Raw genomic sequence first — 18,159 nt, forward strand, 5'->3', positions numbered from 1 at the left:
TCAGGTCTGCCCATTCAGTGAATAGTTGTGTGTCGGGCTCCGTGTGTGGGACAGGCCATCCCTCCCCTGGCAGCGCCTGCTGTTTGGCAGGTGGACACCAGGCAGCAGCTGAAGTGGGGCCGGAGGTGGCCTCTCAGGTCACCTGGTTCTCACTGAAGGCCCTAGAAGCAGTGCTGTCCAACGGAAATAGAGTGTGCGCCACGTATGTAATTAAAATTTTTCTAATAGCCACATTTTAAAAAGTAAAAAGAACCAAGTGAACTTATTTTAAATGATATCAACAATGTATTTTACTTAAACCAGTATATCTAAAATAATTTCATTTCAATATGAAATCAGTATAAAAATTATGAATTAACCATTTTTTTGCTTTGAAATGTGATATGTAAAATACACTTAAAGCACGTCTTAATATGAAGTAGCATATTTTAAGGGCTTGATAACCTCATGTGGCTAGTGGCTCCTGTACTGGACAGCACAGCTCTAGAGGAAGTGGAGCCTGGCAAATGGATGGGGTAAGTAAGGCATATTGAGGGCTGGAGAATGTGGGAAGGGGAGCTGTGTTCCACAGAGGGGGAACAGCATGTACAAAGGCCGGACGGCAATGAAAATAGGAGGAGCCGGAAAAGCTTTCAAGTACAGAGTGACTCAGGTGTGAAGGCTGGGCTGGGGGTGGCAGCAGAAGGCAGCCACATGGGCTCTTGGAAGCCACTGGCCCTATGCCAGGGGATGCCCAAGGAGCCTCTAGAGCATTCAGGAAGGCTAAAAAGTATGACTAGCCAGCTCATTCCTGACCACTGTGGAGGGTGCAGGAGCTGTGGGAGCAGGGATCCACAGGAGGCTGTTGCAGCCATCCAGACAAGAGACGGAGGAGCAGGGGTTTGCGGGGGCGATGGAAAGACTCCTGGGACAGAGGACTGAACTGCTAGGCCTTGGTGCTGGGATGTGGCTCACGGGATTAGGGCCAGCTGGGTGGGGAGCAGTGATGCAGACCCACGGGATGTCCTGAGGCACCTGCATGTGCAGGCCCGCGGCGCTCGAGGGACAGACCTGGCCTATGATGATACCTGGAAGCACTCAGATGGGCATTTGCACCAGGACTGGACTGGGAGGGAGCACGTTCCAGGGAGAGAGCTCAGGGAAGGCCCAGAAAGGTGGGAAGGAAAGCAAGCAGGAGAGTGCAGCGTCCTGGAAGCCAGGGAAGGACGAGAGTGTGGGGAGCAGGGTGGGTCACAAAGCCAGGCGCTGCTGCAAGGTCAGGACTAGCATCCCCTGGCTAGCCGGCACAGGGATGTGGCGAGACCAGAGCCAGGTCCCAGTGGGCTGAGCTTTCTGCAGAAGCCTGACTGTGCCAGGTAATAGCTGGTAGGCCCTCAGGCTCCGGGGAGAGAGGGTTTTTAGTTAATTCCAGGTTCTTTTGGTGTTTGGTATGGTTTTAAAAGACAGAGGGTCTTCCCTGGCAGTCCAGTGGTTAAGACTCCGCACATCCACTGCAGGGGGAGCGGGTTCAATCCCTGGTCGAGGAACTAAGGATCCCCGCGTGCTGAGTGGTGTGGCCAAAAAAGAAAAGAAAAAAAAAAAGGAAGAAAAGGACATATTTCAACACTAATGGGAAAGAGGCCCAAGGAGAGGCTGAAGAACCAAAAAGTGACAGTTCATGGAACCTGGGGAGGTGTGGAAAGGGACACCCTGTGGGAGGCCCAGGCTTCACACAGGGCAGAAGCCATGACAAGGGGCCGGCCTAGCAGCTTCAGAGAAAAATCCCCACCTGAGGGGAGGCTGAGCTTTGAGATTCGACCTCTCCCTTTCTCTCACCTCTCTTAGGGCACAGGCTTCTCTCTCTGGGGTTTCTCAGGTGGGCAGGAAAGGGAGGGCACCTCTGAGGACCCAGGAGGCAAAGCATCACCTGCTCTAGGAGAGGGGAGGGAAGGAGACAGGCTGGACATCAGGAGGAATTTTCCGGAGCAACAAAGGTTGCCAAAGTCTAGAACAGGCTGTCTGTTGTAGGGGACCAGTGGGCATCACGAGTGCACCCCGGGGAATGTTCCCTGGGGCCGCCGTGGTGCGACTGGTGTCCCTACTCACCAGCTGTTCAGCTGCACCTCAGGGTGTGGCTTCTCAAACTTGGCTGTCCCCTCAGCCAACCAACCCCACTTCACCGAGGACTTGTGTGACACATTGAGATGAGGACGAGACAGTGCCCTGGGGGAAAGGGGTGGGAGGCTGAGCCCTCCCACTCTCTGGCCTCCTTTCCCAGGGGGAAGTTGGACTCTGGTCTCTGGATGCCCTCTTGCCTGGGGTGAGGCACATACAGATGCCAGCGACGGTGGAGGCTGAAGCTGGGTCTGGGCTTCCCGGGTTAGGTAACGCATACCCCATCTCAGTGCTGGGCTCTGGGGTAATAAGCACTGCTCCCCTCCAGACCACTCCCACCACCCCAATTTCCTGCTTGCTGGAAGGTAAGAGAAAGACTAGCCCTGGCCCCAGTCTCTTGTCCCTGGAGGATACTGAGGCCAGCTCCCAAAAGAGTGGGATGAGTTGCTGAGGGATCAGGTAGGGGTGTGTCTGATACCCTTGGCTTTTAGGGCCCCCACCCTCATGTGGAAGCTTTCTTGGCTCTAAATCCTGCTCTTGAGCAAGGTAGGCCCAGGCTGTTGGCAGGGCTGGGAGCTGGAGGACACGGTGGGGCCCTGGGCCAACCACTGAGGACAGTTCTGAGACTGCCCTCTCTCACTCCATAACCCCTCCTCCATGGGCCAGAATGGTGGGTGCTGGGGCCCCGGTCTCTGCCTTCCACCTGCTCCTGGCCCCCAGCCCTGCCACTGACCTGGAGCTGAGTCCTTGGGAAAAATCCCCTTCCTGTGCAGGGGAAGAGAGCCCAGCAAGGCCCTCCCCTACCACACCCGACAGCACTTTCTGCCATCACAAGGGAGGAAGAATAAGTTTCATGTCAGGTGGGGACAGGAGAGGAAACTGGGGAAGGCATTATGGAGGCCCAGGGTACGGTTTGGTGCAAAGGGCTCGAGAGTCAGGAGTCCTGAGTGTTAGTTACAGCCAGGTCACTTAGCCTCTTTGGGCCTCAAGTATTCTCTCCATTTGAGGAAGCTGAATACCTGGAGGCTGGGAGAGCGTGGACTGCAGGGGCCAGGCCCTAGGATGGGATGGTGGCTGTGATAACCAGGGAGAGGAGCCCAGGCCTGGACAAGAGAGAGATGTTTAGGATGTAAATAAAACTGACAGCACTTGATGACCATTTGGATGGAGACCATATGACTGCCTTCAACTGTCCTTCTGGGACTACAAACCACACTAAGCCCTTCCCTTGGTTTCCCACCTGACCAATTTACCCTTGGAGTGAGTACAGGCATTGCCTCCTCCAGGGTGGGCAGGAGAATGTGGGGCTTGGGGCTTGGTGCCTGGGCTTTGGAGCCAGACCAAGTGTAAGTTCCAACTCCGCCCCTCACTAGCTCTGTAACCTTGGCCGAGGTACTTACTTAACCCTCCTTAGCTGCCCACTACCAAGGACAGGGCTAACAACAGGGCTCACCTCCCATCCTGCTGTGAGGATTATGAGTTGCGAAGCATAAAGCACAGTGCTGGCCACATGGTGGGCACTCGGTATCACACACCTTAGTCCAGGTGCCGACGGCCACTTCCCAGGCCCAACTGTGAGTCCCAGGGCCTCCCCGGAGATGCAGCGTAGGTGTTACCTGACTGGTGAAAACAAGTTTAGGATCAACTTGGGAAGAAACCCAGGGGACTCTCACTGGCCCAGGAGGTGTCTGTGTCCCCCTCCCCCAAGAACCACCAGTCTGGTCACCCCAGACTTTTTTTGGAAATTTTTTTAATAGTTATTGAATGTTCTACAGCTTACAGTAAATATCATAGTTACAAATTCTTGGCTTCAATCTTTCAGAGTGATCACTATCTGATCTTCAAAACAAAACGAAACAAAAACCCAAAAGAATCCAAAACAACAAAACGAAACCAGATTTACACTTCATACACACAAGCGAGGCCATGGGGCTTTCCAATCTTTACACTCCAGGCTGTGTTTTGAAAACACCTATAAGTTCTTTGATCAAACTACTTGGAAGACACTGGTCAAAGGTTTATTATTATTATTTTAAATGTTTTTCTTTTTAAAATGTGAGTTCCAATAAAATTTAAAAATTAGATTCCAACCTGTAGGTTAAAATGAATTAAAAAATACAAAATCATATACAACGCTCTCTCACAGGGATGGTACATGTCACGAGAACAAGTTTTCTCTGTCGTGTGACATGAACAGGGATGAAGATACCTTTTAGTCAGGAGATGGGAACAGGCCCTTGGGCCTTTAAAGGTCACTACAGACAACTCCACATTGCTAGAGGCCTGGCCTTACATCCCCTTGGGTAAGGAAGAGCTGGAGTCCCACCACAGATCCAGATACTCTGGCTGACCCAAGAAGGTGGTCTTTGGGCAGTCCCACTCTTTCCCTGACTCTCAGGCATGAGGAGGAAGGCTGGAGCCTGGAGATGCTGGTCTTGCTGGGGTCAGGCCCAAAGATGACTTCACCCATTTGAGTCCTATGGGCTGGTACTTATCAGCAAGGCTGTTATATCTGTTCTCCTCAGAAAGGAAAATACCCCCTCTACCAGGAGCTGGACTGGGTACAGGGCCTCACTGCCACAGCAAGAATACCCAGGGACTACGCATGCAGCCACAGGGAAGCAAGAGTTCTAGTTTCCCTGTCTGGCTCTGTGACAACCAACCCCAATCACCTAGCCACTGGGCTGGACTCAACAGCATGCAAGATAGAAAATACCCATTGGAGAAAGTGAGGGAGTGAGACCCAAGTCTGGCTCAGGCGAGGTTGGTTATGGAATGTTGAAACTGGCCTGTCAGGAATTTTAAAGGCCGGGCCCTAGAACCACGTAATGCCTAATTTCAGAAACAAGTTGTCTAGGAGAAGGGAACATGGACAAGTAAAGGACAAATCCTGCCACCAGCCTGGCACACCCATAGTAGGCTGAGCTCTCAGAGGCTCAGGTGTGGAATTAGATGTTAGCCTGGCTGGGTCTCCTCTGCTGTGATCCTGCTTTTGGATTCCCCTGGGGCTGGACACGAGTATGGAGCCTCCTCACCTGCCCCCTCCGCATTCCCAAGCTTGGCAAGCAGCTGGGGACCACATATCCTATAGTGATGTGGAGTACAGGATGGAAAAGCAGAGCTTCCACATACTTTCACTCAACAGCAATTGAGGAGAAAATGCCATGGTGACATCTAAATGACTGCTTCAACCACAGTGCTGGGGCCAAGAGCGCTCCAAGACCCATGCCATCTAGGCCCTCCCTCTCTGGCCACAGAGCAGAGCTGAGGATCTGATATGCAGGGCTCCAGGCCTGACTCAGCCAGAGTCCTGTCTGTACAGTGAGGACACCAGAACTTGGTGATCAGAGGATCTGCACTACTTTTATGCTCCATGTGATTCATTTCTGAAGCCTACTCAGAACAAAGCCAGCCTCTCCGAAGAAGCACTCCCAGATCTCTGGGAGTGGGATACCTCAAACTTGGAACACTTTGGGTGCCCAAGGGTCAGAGTTGGGATAAGGAGAAAGGACTGCACAGTGTCTCTCTAGATCCTGGTCCTCACCCAGGGGAAAAACAGGCCCAGAGACTTAAGTCAGATGTGCTTTTGGCCATTCAGGGCTACACCAGGTCCCCTGGAAGTGCCAACTCGCCAGGTCTGGACAGTGGGCAGGCTCTCCAGGGTCAGAAAGTTAAGGGTACGCAGGCTTCCCAGGGACATGGGTCTTTCAACGGACAGGTGCCTGGGGCTGCCCTTGAACATGTCTTCAGTCCTAAACCTCATGACCCCAAAATGTTTTGCTCAAGTTAAGCCTTTTCTTGCAAATTCTCATCCTCTGGGTGCTACCATCTGGATATGCCTCTGGGTTCCCAGGGCTCCTCATAAAAATCTGCTCAGTTGGCAGGATTGAGCTCCCCAGGTTTCCGTGGGGTCTTCCTCTGTTTGGGGGCAGATAGGTAGCCCATCCCTTCTGCATGCCTGCCACCCAGACCCAGCAGGTGCCAGCAGAAAGCAGAGGATTTAAACAGTTCAAATCTTGGCTCTTTCTCTTATGAGCTGTGTGACCTTTGGCAAGTCTCTTAAGCCTTCTGAGACTTAGTTTTTCCATCTACAAAATGGGGATTTTTGGCAATCAATGTTGAAGTACTTTGTACACAGACAGAAAACTCTGGACAGGTGCGAGTGTCCTTTTTCAAGATATAGGAATGGGATACGTACTTTTGGGTCACTGCCAGGAGAGAAAGAGGAACAGCAGCAACTGCCCTGTCTCATGGGGAAGAAATTAAATACATTTTTCCAAAACGTGGCAGAAAAATAAATTCCAGGCTCTTAACCACTTGGGGGCACTCCAGACTCCAGCTTCCTAGACCCCAGCCTAATGAGGAGGAGCCAGGTAGAAGTGGCAGAAGCCAAGAGGGTTGGCTGGTGACTGGAACCACCTGTACCCCTGACCCTGGCCACCAAGCCTGTGGTACTAGGGAGAGGCAGTGGAGCGGGGTGGAGAGGGCTTTGCTGGTGCCACGCTGCAGCTTGCTATGTATGTAGGCACACCCCTTGTCCTTTCTGGCTCGCTGGCCTTCCTACAATGGCAGGGCCCTTCCAGCTCTGACCTCTGTCCAGCTTGACCACTGGGCCATCCAGTATCTTTGGATAACACCCATGGTACCTCCCAACAGACGCCTGTGATCCTACCAGGTGTGCTCTCATCCTACCACAGGCACACTACTGCCCCTGTTCTCCTGGGCTCAGTCCCTCTGCAATGACTCCCCAAGCTTGGCCAGGCTTGTGGATCTCTGTCAAAGCAAAAGGGTGAGGCCAGCTGAACTGGGACTCCAGTGGCTCAGGCTGAAAAAGGGGCACTGGGCCTGGGCTCTTCCAGACCACAGCATTTTCACACCTTGTTTTTGCCTTGGGGCCTGTCTTTGATCTTGAATTACATACTAGGGCTAAGAGAGGGTACTGAGCATTGATGTTTCTGTCCATGAGCCGTGTGTGGATTCAGACTGCAGGGACAGAGGCAGCAGGCTGGGATTCAAATGGCTCTGCCACTTATGAGCAAGTCACTTTGCTTTTCCAAGTCTCAGTTTCCTCATGGATCAAATGAGAGAATAATCTATTTCACAGGGTTAAACCAGATGATGGATATGAAGCTGCTTTGTGAACTGCGAGGTACTAGATGTTAGTTTTTACTTACTGGTATAGAATGAACAAAAGTAAAAAGGTCATTCCTAGATCTCCTCCCTTTTTCCTTCTCTCTGTGGTCCTACCCTAGCCCATCTGGAGGCAGCAGGGTTCAGGGAAGCTTGTCAGGATACCAGCATTCTGCTCACTTTGGGCAAGTTCCCTTTCCTTTTAGAACCAGTTTTCTCATTTGTCAAATGGGTGTAATAACTCTGACCCTTGCTCTCAGGGCCAGTAAATTAAAGGCTGCGAAGTGCTCTGAAGTCTATGAGGCACCTGACAAATGCAAAGGTTTCCTATTATTATTATAATCATTATTATTATTTTGGCATTTTCTAAACATGTATGACATAATCTAAAACAACCTTCACCCACCCTTAGAAAACCAGAGAGTAGGAGGAGGTATTTGCAAAAAATGGATTAACACTGGAAAACTTCCTATTGTTTTAAAATGAAACCTCTTCAGCACCCCAGAACAGACCATTTAATTTCAGACAGCTGGGCTTCTCCTTACCAGTGCTGCATTTCCCTGGAAAGCCAAGAAGGTGGGCCCTCAACTCCTGGCTCTGGGTTGAGGATGCTGCTGGGCTTTGCCCTCCTGGGAACAGCCAGATAGCCTCTGAGGTCCTTCTGGCCCAAGGGCTTCCTGATTTTCTCCTCCTTTAGGGAGACACGGCAGGTAGGGGTAGGGATTATGTCCAAGTATGCATGAATTTAAAATGAAGAGAGTTATTTAAAAGTTATAAATGTTATCAATGATTCCATTCTGTACAGTAAAATGTTCCTCTCCCCGCATCCCCAAAGGGGCTGCTGGCCCAGCCAAGTGCTGGGAGCAGGGGGACAGTGCTAGACCACCGGGCTCCTGGCTGAGACCAGTGCGTCCCTCTTCTCCCAGGAGAGCCCGCGTCTCCTCCTCCTCTCCTCTCAGGATGAGGGGCTACTGTCTTAAAAGCATGGACTCCTTTTCAGCCATCCCTAGGGCTGGAGTCAGGTATAGGATGAGAGTTCCAGATGTCTTCACAGAATTTCCAAATGCTATTTCTTCATTTGCAATTTCTGTTCCTGCCATCTGCCCCCATGTCACCTCTGCCCAGTCTTCAATCCCCGCCTTTGGAATCCATGGAGGGAAAGAGCAGAAACAAAAGCCCAGAGACTGTTCCCGAGCTCACCAAGTGTGGGCACTGCTGACTTCATTTTTACAAAACCAAGCCAATCCATCCCTAGGTAAATTTTCATGGGCAACATGCCCCAGGCAGGAAGGCTGCATTTAATGCTGATTTACTGCAAGGTCTAGGGAAGTCCTTTCCGCTTCTCTGGGCCTCAGCTTCCTCATCTGTCAAACAGGGGAATGGATGAGATGGTTGCTAAGGTCCCTTCAGTTCCATGAGTCTATGAAGTGTTTATTGCTATTGCTTTTCCTTCACTATCCTGACCTTCAGAGCTGCCAGCACCCGCCTGGAATGTGGTTCCTTCACTGTGGCCATGAATGGCACAAGGTAACCAAGAACTTGGCCTGTCTGCCAGCGCCATGGACAGACAGGTGAGCCCTGGCAGTGGGAAGGGCAAAGGGAAGGGAGAGAAATGCCATAGGTTTCCACTCTAATCAGGAGCAAGCTCCTCATCAGAGTGGATCCATGAGGGCCCAGGGGCCAAGGTCTGGATTACACAGGGCACCTGGCCTTCCAAGGCTTTGGGAGGCTGGGATCCCACCACCCTGCAGCTGCTTGGTAGGTCTGAGGTCAAAATCACCTTCTGAGGAAGTGCCAAGTCAGTTAACATCACTGTGCAAGTTAGAGGGTCCAGGCCCAGACAACTTGGCCAGAGACCTTACCAACCAAAGCCAGCAGGCAAGCGCCTCTCGACCCTCTTCCCTCTTCCTTTCCATAGTGCCCTCCCTCCCCCCACCCTCCCCCAAGTTCTCCCAAAGAAAGAATCTGGTTTTCCCAGGTTCTGATCTGGGGTATTATTAAGCTGCTATGAACACTCCTACCTAATCAGGTGGTTTTGTTCTTGGTCTGTTGCGATGGTTCTCAGAAGAGATTTCATTTGTGTCAGGACATGGTAATGTCTTAAACTAATCCTGCTTGAGGAAAATCAAAGAAGAAACAATCCCCCAGAGATGTGGCCTGCTCAACAGCTCTGAGTTCCTACCCTGGACCTGAGGATCACATGTCTCATGCTCTTCAAAGGAAATTGCGCCTTCAGCTGAACCACTGCAACAGACCCCACTCTCTGACTGCTGCTAGACTAGGCTCCCGGGACTGGATTCTTGGGGAAGAAAAGAAGAGCAGAGAGGATGTGCCTAGTCAGGTAGGAGGAGGGCTAGAGCTGGAAGGGCACTGGCTAAAAGGGGGACAGTGGGGAGAGGCAGGAGATTAGAAAAAGCAGCTTTTACAAAAACCGAAAATAAAAACCAAAACCGTTAAAGATGCATAAAGTGACCCTTGCACTTCCGTTGTCTCTTCTTGCAAATAGAGGTGGTGCTGCTAGGGAGCTGCTCCAGCACCTGTGTAAGACTTGAGTAGTTGCATACAATGTGTGACTCCAGATCTGGGGGAGGAAGGGGAAGACCGTTAGTGACAGTGATATCCCTGAGGCCACTTCAGGAAGCTACTGGACCCCCTCCCCTCATGCTGGGAGCCCTAAATGGAGCCCTCTGTGCCTTCCCAGTGGAGCTGCCTGTTTCCCGTCCAGTGCCAAGAGCTCCTGGAGGAGGAGGGCGGGGGAGATGAGGAAGTAGGGCAGAGGATTTTCGAATCCCTGGAGCCCTGCAGTTCACTGGCACTGCCTCAGCAGCTGCAGAGGGCAGCAAGGAATCTGGTGGTGGGGATGGCCCAGGGTTTCTGCCTGGCCCCAGTCAGAGCCAACATCTGACTGAGGTAAAAGTCCATTGGAAGACTGGGGCCCACAGGTAGAAGACGCCTGAAGACGGTATGGTAAAGAGCACAGAATTTAGTACTAGAGGATTGGAGTTCAAGTCCCAGTTTTTACTGGTTAAGTGACGTTGAACTATGTATTTATCTGTAAAATAGAGCTAATGATCCTTATTTCACAGAGCTACTGTGATGATCATGAGAGAGCATACGTTAAGTATCTAGAATATATATAAAGTTACAGCTATTATTAAGAGTGATATTACTGAACCTGGAGCAGGAAAGTAACTGGTAACTGTCACCTGCCCCTTGCCGACACCTGTGCTTCAGACCAAGACAGGGGCTTTGAAACAATTCTGTTTTGTCACCCTCCTACCTCTCCCACCCTGGGCCCCACTCACTTGGATGGGATGCAGGCTTTACCAGTGCGGGGGCACATAGCTGTACGCAGGGGTCCCTTGGGCCCTGTATGCTGGCATGGAGACAGGGTGTGCCCCAATCGCGGTGTGCTGGGGTGCAGTCAGCAGGGTACCTGAGCATCCAGAGAGAGAAGAGGAAACCTGATGAGGCCGTCCCAGAGCGCTGGGATGAAAAGGATGAAGCCACAGCCTTTCACACAGCTGCTGCCCACCCTTCCGCATCTTGCCAGGGGAAGCGTTCCTCATGCTCCAGGACAGTCACTCACTCATCTTCAGTGGCCTCCTTTCACCCTTCTTTGTATGCTCCCCTCACTGCACCAACATCACACTGAGTGGTGATCGCTGGTTCACATCGTTGTGTTCCCACTAACCTAGTTGTTCCTACGGGTAGGGTTCTGGTCTGATCTATCAGTATGTGGTCCCCAGGACCCAACCAACAAGGCTGGCACCCAGCAGACATTCAATAGCTTGCTGACCTGATCTGGGGAGTAAGAGGCCTCAACAACGCCTACATTAGGGGGCAGAATAAAATCCCAACTCCCACCTCCTGTCCACTCAACCCCTCATACTCTCTTCCCCCAGAAGGTGACCTAGCTGATTCTTTGAAAGTTGGGTCTCTAAAGGTTATTCAGAGCCCTCTTTTCTTCTCATGCCTTTCTTTTTAATGCCAGTTCATCCAAAGACTTCCCTAAACCTGCTCTTCCTCTGGCATCTCTCCCTGCCCCCATTCTCAAGGTTCCAAAAGGGCAGGGTTTCTGGAGTAAGCCAGAAATGGAGAAGGGGTCCTCTTGGACTCCTGCTTCTCCTAAGCCTCACAATTAATTATTGGACAGGTCCTTAAGCTCCTGCCTGCTAAATAACATTGCCCTATGCCCTCCTTTGTGGAACCCTGCTGCTACCAGAGTCCTAGCATCATCATGTCTCCTCTAAACCAGAGCTTCGCCCTGGCTAAGCCTGCCTCCACCTTGCAGCCAGAGAGAATGATTAAACCAAACTCCATCTCTCCTCTGCTTAAACCCCTTTCTATCTCCCCGTTACCTAAAGGTATTCAAGACTCTCCACCACTTTATCTCTGACAACTATTCCAGCCACCCTTCCAACTCCATGCCCCTATTTTCTAAGTGATTTAGACCATTTCCATTCTGTGAATGTGCTTTACCCATGTTTTTTACCCCTGGACTGCCCTTCCCTTTTTCGTCTCTCTGGTTAGCCTCTGTTCACCCTTTAAGGCCTAGCTCAATAAGTCCTCCTTGGTGAAATCTTCCCCATCCCTGTGGACAGAGTTAGAGGGTCCTCCTCTGTGTTCCTAGAACCCCCAGGCATAGAATTCTTCATGCTTTGCTACAATCGATTCCATGACTGTGTTCTCCACTGTCATGAGTTCTTGGAGGAAGGGGATGGACACCAACACAGATGTTGCCCTTACCTGCTGACATCGCCATGGTGGTGCCGGCCACCATGCCCATGGCCACACCATTGGTCCTGGGAGCAGCGACAGGCGCCGGGTAGATGGCAGAGGGAATGCTGTTGGGCTGGACGACCGTGGTGTGGTGGATGACATGGGGCTGGGCAGCATACACCGGCTGTGTGTAGTAGGCTCCCTGGGGGAAAAAAGGCTGAGGTCACACAGGCTTCTGGAGAGGAGGGGAGCCTGTCCCAAACCCTAAGGGATGGGGTCAGAGAAGCTCTGGCCCAGGGACACAAGGTCTGGGGCTCTGCTTCTGTCTTCTACGTGGCTGTGGACAGTTCAGTGCTGGGCTCAGCTTCTGGTCTGAAAAATAAGGCTTGAACCCTGTCCTGCCTCGCTCCTAGGGCTGCTATGATGATCTACTATGTTTATCTTATTGCAATGTGCTTCTTCTTAGACTGCTTAAAATACAAAGGTAGGGACCACGATCAGTGAGTGAAGAGGGCTGTGGACGAGGCTGGTGAACTTCAGAGCACTGTGCATGTGCACACATGAGGGAGTACTGGTGGGAGTATCATACTGGTGTGAATGCTGCCATTCTACGTACTGGAAAAATGTCATAAATGCAGAGCACTTCTCCAAATGTCTCTTACTATCTATTTCCCTGGAGGCAAAAAAGGTTGAAGATGGAGACAATGGTCTGAGGTGACATCCCACTGCCTGGATCACATGACTGCTTTGTGCTGTCACAGCCCCACAGATCTGCTGACCTTTGGGCAGAGTAGACAGGGCGTCCTGGATCATCTTAATCCAGAGCTTCTCAAATGTTTTTGCTAAATAGTAACAAGAGCCTCAGACTGTGGACTGAGGTAGACTGGGGGAGTGTGTAGACTGCAAGGTTATTGTTTTAATGACACAACAGCGACAGCTCATCAGAGCCACGAACTCTCTTCTTCACCCCCCTCCACCCTACCCAGGCTGGTGGCTCCTCTACCTGCAGAAGAAGTGGTCCCGGGCTTCTACATGTACCTACCTGGGCATACAGATTCTGCTGGGGGTAGGCACTTCTGATGGGATACATGGCCGTCTGATAGGGGTTGGGTGATGGGGAGTAGGGGGGTGGAGCAGTATTACTCTGGGTCGGTGGGACCTTGTATGGTGTCCCCGCAGTATATCCTGTACCAAGGCAATAAGAGAGACTTTCAATTAGTTGGCAGAACAGCATCGCTGGAAGGCAGCAGGTCCCAGTCAACGACTCCCCAGACAAACATGGGCTGAATCCAGGCTGGAAACACAGATGAGAACAGACAGAGAACAGGGCTCCACCCAGAGAGCCCGGGCCCCAGAGGCAGCTCCCTCAGTGGCTGCATGTGTGGCATCTTTTATTTCTCTGTCTCAGGGCTCTGATCTATAAAATAAGAGGCTGGGACCAGATGATCTCTTAAGGGACCCTTGCAGCTCAAACAGTCTGGGACTCTGAGCCATGTGCCATGAGACAGGCAGGTGTGCATGGACGGGAGACCCTCAACCTGCTCGCTCTATACTGCACTCTCTCTTCTTGCTTTTCTGTCTCCGTACTCAGCACCTCAGGGCATCCTCTGCTGCTGCTTCTGTCTTGCTTTCTCCTGTATTCTCTCTTTTTCTCCTTTTATCTCTCTCCCTTTTTGGACTGCCCTCCACCATGTTCCCCTTCTTCCCTGCCAAGTTTTAAGGTGGAAACCCCACTGAAAACCCCATTCAGAGACCCTCATCTTCTGGGATGCTGAAAAACTTTGCTCTACACAGCTGGCCTTTCCTCCCCTCCTGGGGTTTGGGGGAGGGCCACCACTGTCTGAAAGACTGAAGTCAAGGATCAAAAAGGTTCACATCGACCTGGAACCCAGGCCATGTGGGGTCAGCAGGGTGGACTGAAGCTGGGTAGGGGCTGAGAAGTCAGGCCCCAGGAAGCTCACAATCAGCCATTCAAACAAATTGTGCTGCCTTTGAATTTTCTGGAAAAGAGAGTCAGATCCTAAGTTCGCAGGAAAAACCTGAAACATGAATCACTCAGGAACAAGACTGTGTCCTTAGAGAATCACAAAATGGAATGATTCTTTGGAACCCAAGTGATCATCAAGTAGCCCCCACTCTCTTACTCTGTACTAGGGGATCCTGGGGTTCAGAAAGAGCAAGTCTTTTTAGGAACACCACCTTCTTTCTGAGTTGAAGGGACAGTGCCAAGGGATCCTGGCTCTGGATGTCCAATGGGGTGCTGCTGGGGCTTCTTCCCTGTCCCTGTCCTGGCTTGGTCTGGCTGACACATCACTGAACCTCTCTTGGCCTCAGGTCTTTCTCCTACAAGATGCTCACCAAGGACCCTTTCAGTAACATGGGGCTGTTTTTACAAGAAGGGACTGGGGCCAGAGTGAAAAGGGTGCTTTACTGGAAGAGAAGAGGTCCAGGCTTCAGGCCAGGATTTCCTCCAATCTGCTGTGACTACTGGCAAGTCTCTGGGCCTTAGTTTCCTATTTTGTAAAATTAGAAGGCTAAGAATGAAGACCTCTTCCTGAACTAAAATCCCATTTTTCTGAAGACCCTGGGTCTCTTCTACCCTAACCCCAAGTTAAAGCAAGCTGCCACACAGTCACAAATCTCTCTCAAGTCACACCACAGCTTTGGCATGGTGACCCCCTGCCCCTGATGAGCTACTCAGGAGGGTATGAGAGCTGTTATTTAGTCACCACCCAAGGCACCACCGAAAAGCTGTCCTGCCCTCTCCCCTGGAATCATGTCATTTATCTTTCCACCTGCAGACCCACAGTTTGTTCCATGAGAAACTGGAGAAACTGATTTTGTGGTCAAATATGCTTGGGAAATAAGTAGCAATGGGGCTGGAAAAATACATTAATGAGAAGATAGCACTGATAAGAACTAGAAACTAACTGGAAGTGGAGGTACGAGTCAGTTGAGGAAAAAGTCTAGAGCAGGTTCCTCCAAGTTTCTAGATTGTGCAGCTAATCATGAAATGTGGTCACAGGAGGAGAAACAGATACTGTGGGGAAGACAGGGAGTCTAGGTTTGCAGACATCTAGAAGGAGCTATTTGAGGTGTACTTCACCTTGGAGACACAGTTTACTTGTCTGTAAAACAAAGGGGATTCTCAAGATGGGTGTGTCCCAAGAGTATACAAGGGATCCTAAGTGTTATTTTGCCACCCCTGCCCCCCGCCAAAAAAAAAAGGACAAGGAGAAGGTGGGAGGGAAGGGGGAAGGGGGGGGGGAGAGAGAAAATAGGTTTTATTCCATGACACTGAGAGAAAATAGGTTTTTAAGAGAGAAAATAGGTTTTATTCCATGACACTGAGAAGTTTTAAAATGACAGGATGAACTGTGAATCTCCAAGATAGGGATATGCAGGATACTATTTCCAAATTTGTTTACCACAGGATCTTTTATTCATCCTATTCACATTTAAAACATGCAAACTACAATTTTGTGTGTGACTGTAGCTTGTTTTGGTAAATCAAATTTTACTGTAACACAGCCATGCCCGTTCATTTACATACTGACTATGGCTGCTTTACTGGTAGAATGGTAGTTATGGCAGACAGCATAAGGCCCCAAAAGCCTAAGATATTTATTATCTGGCCTTTACAGGAAAAGCCTGATACCTTCTGATTTAAAGGAATAAAACAGGTTATGGGGAGTCCTGCCAGAGTGGAGAGCACCTCTCTTCCATGCAGGAGGGCAGGACACCCCTGAATCCTAAGATGCCTGTCTCTGAAAGCTACACAGCACAGGCTTGTGATTATAAGTAGTCTGGAGCCAGACTGACTGCCTGGGTCCAAACCCCAGCCCTCCTACTTAACAGCTGTAGAATACATCTGTCTCCTCATCTATAAAATGGGGATAATAATAGCACTTACTTCATACGGTTACTGTGATGAATACATTAACTAATAAGTGCAAAGCCCTTAAAAGAATGCCTGACACATTAAAAGCAGTTCATAAAGATTAGCTATTATTCTTTTCTCTTTCACTGTATAGAGAGATAGTAAGCTTCCTGTTCTAGGGGGTATACAAGCAGAGACTGGTCTGAAAGATGACAGTACATAGGAGGTTAAACTAGTATGACTTTTATGGTGTGATCCAGCTTGGAACACAGACTCCAGGATTCTAAGATTCTAAAATTTGATGGTTTAAAATGCCATGATTTTAAGATTCTTTAAAGATAACAGGCCAACAGTGCTGGTGACTTTCCTTTATGCTGCCAGAGAATGTGTGCTGAAGTTTTATCCTCTGAGGAAGCCTGCACTAACCCTCTCTGTCACAAGGACAACCATCTTACAAAGTGTTGAGATTATCCCTCTGAGGAAAATCAAAAGGTTCCAAGAGACTGCAGTAGAATTTGGTTTCCACATCCAAGAATAACCTTGTCTACAAATGTATCCTTTCTTCATGTTATGAAATGAGACACACACAAACTCAAAATACAAATCAGTAGCCAAAACACACTGGGTGGCCGAAAAGATGATGCTGGAGAAGAAGGCCTTGCCTATTTGTCCAGACAGGTTGAGAAGGGAGAAGCAGAACTGCAGAGCTAGAAAAGACCTTAGAGATCATCAAGATCAATGCAAACGTTTCACAGATGAGACGCGAGCAAATGAGCGAAGGCTCACGAGGACCCAGGACTCAATGTTCCCTCCTCTGACTACAGTGGTCCCAGTCCTGGGCTCTGTCAGCAATTCACGTCAATTCTTCTCTCAAGGAATACCTTCACTGGACTAGATAATATCAGAGGAACTTTCTAGTGCTGATATTCTACGTTCTGAGCATTTCAGTGGGACTTCTATTAGAAAATCATTGCAAAGGACATTCCACAACTGACTGATGGTCCTGTCCATACCCCTGAGGATCACTGGAAATTCCCCTGGGGCTGTAGCCTGGGCTACCTTGGGTATCACAAAATTCAGGGTTTATTACTTTATGCACCTAAGTTTAAAAAAAAAAAAGCCGTTGGATTTGATGCAAACAAAAATGAAACAAAACCAAGTCAAAACAGAAACTCACTGATTTTGCTCAAATGAACTTAGATTCAACTCACTCACTCAGGGCCTGGGTCTCCTGAAAAGAGTTCTACCTCCGTCTGAAGGTTACAGAATTAGGACTTTGGAATGCTATACCTTAAGGACATTAGAGACTTGAATTCAATCCTCTGCAATTCAGATGAAGAACCTAGAGCCCCAGGGAGCACCAACTTTCCCAAAACTGCACAGCAAATCAGTGCGGGGCTGGGCCCAGAGTTCAGGGCTTACCATGCCCTGGGCAGAGCTCATTTCTGAAATTATACGTCTCTGTAGTCCAATCTTGGACATTTGGTATATTGGCCTCTGTGTCTTCATTTCATTAAAGGCAATATTGTGAGAGGAAAAAGGAATTTGATCACTAGCAGTCCCAGCCCTGACTTATGAAAGAGGCTTTGTTTATGGTACCCTGTTCTTTCTCTCAGGTTGCTAACCATAATTTTAGACTCCATCAAATAGGGTAATAAAGAGAGTGTATACATTAGCAAGATAAAACTTTTTCAGCCCTCTCTTCAATCCTTCTCCACTGTCATAAATCTTTTTCAGTTGTAGAGCCCCTACCACCTTCAAACACATTGATCCTCACATGAAGGATGCCTTTTAGACTGATCAGTTTATTGACTATCAGATTTATATGTCTGGACAAAGCTCTATGTATGATTCTTGCCTTGACCCCCCAGTCTCCTTGTTGGCAGCTGAACAAGAGTGCTGAATAAGTAGAAGGAAGACCTAACTACAAACAGGCTTAGCAAGTGTTAGTGAAATTACATTGAATTTGTCAAAGTGCCCTGAGTTTTCTGTGGTATTAGAAGCCACAAAATCTGTGTGCTGGGAGGAACTCTGGTGGGACATGGGAGGACCAGTCAATCCCACCTCTATTTACGGATTATAAGAAAGAGAGCACATCTTGGCCCTTTCTAGGGACTGTGATAGCCTGTGAGAGGACAGTGGGATATAGCTACTGGACTTTTCAGTGGAACTTTAGGAAGATGTCAACATAGTGGAAGGCAAGGCCTTCTAATACTCAGACTTTCTTATTGTGGAAAGGGTTGCTTCTGGAGGGAATGAATACTCCATACCTGGAGATGTGTGAACAAAGGCTAGTTGGCCAACTACTGGTCTGGGCAGCTAGAGAGGAGGCC

At 49.7% G+C, this 18,159-nt stretch overlaps 1 protein-coding gene across 3 annotated transcripts in view; it reads right to left on the bottom strand.

Annotated features, from left to right (window-relative positions):
- Positions 1–4,098: 4,098 nt before the first annotated feature.
- The window catches only part of FAM168A (family with sequence similarity 168 member A), a 199,127-nt gene continuing 185,066 nt past the window's right edge, over positions 4,099–18,159 (bottom strand). For all 3 annotated transcript variants that reach the window (XM_067750276.1, XM_067750274.1, XM_067750275.1), the window contains 4 exons: positions 12,989–13,131; positions 11,974–12,148; positions 10,530–10,660; positions 4,099–9,805 (listed from right to left, as the gene is read on the bottom strand). In XM_067750276.1, coding sequence (XP_067606377.1) covers positions 10,548–10,660; positions 11,974–12,148; positions 12,989–13,131 — 431 coding nt within the window. In that variant the 3' untranslated portion in view covers positions 4,099–9,805; positions 10,530–10,547. The remainder of the gene's footprint in view (positions 9,806–10,529; positions 10,661–11,973; positions 12,149–12,988; positions 13,132–18,159) is intronic.

This window comes from Pseudorca crassidens, chromosome 9 (genome assembly GCF_039906515.1).
Source record: "Pseudorca crassidens isolate mPseCra1 chromosome 9, mPseCra1.hap1, whole genome shotgun sequence".
Lineage (NCBI taxonomy): Eukaryota > Metazoa > Chordata > Mammalia > Artiodactyla > Delphinidae > Pseudorca > Pseudorca crassidens.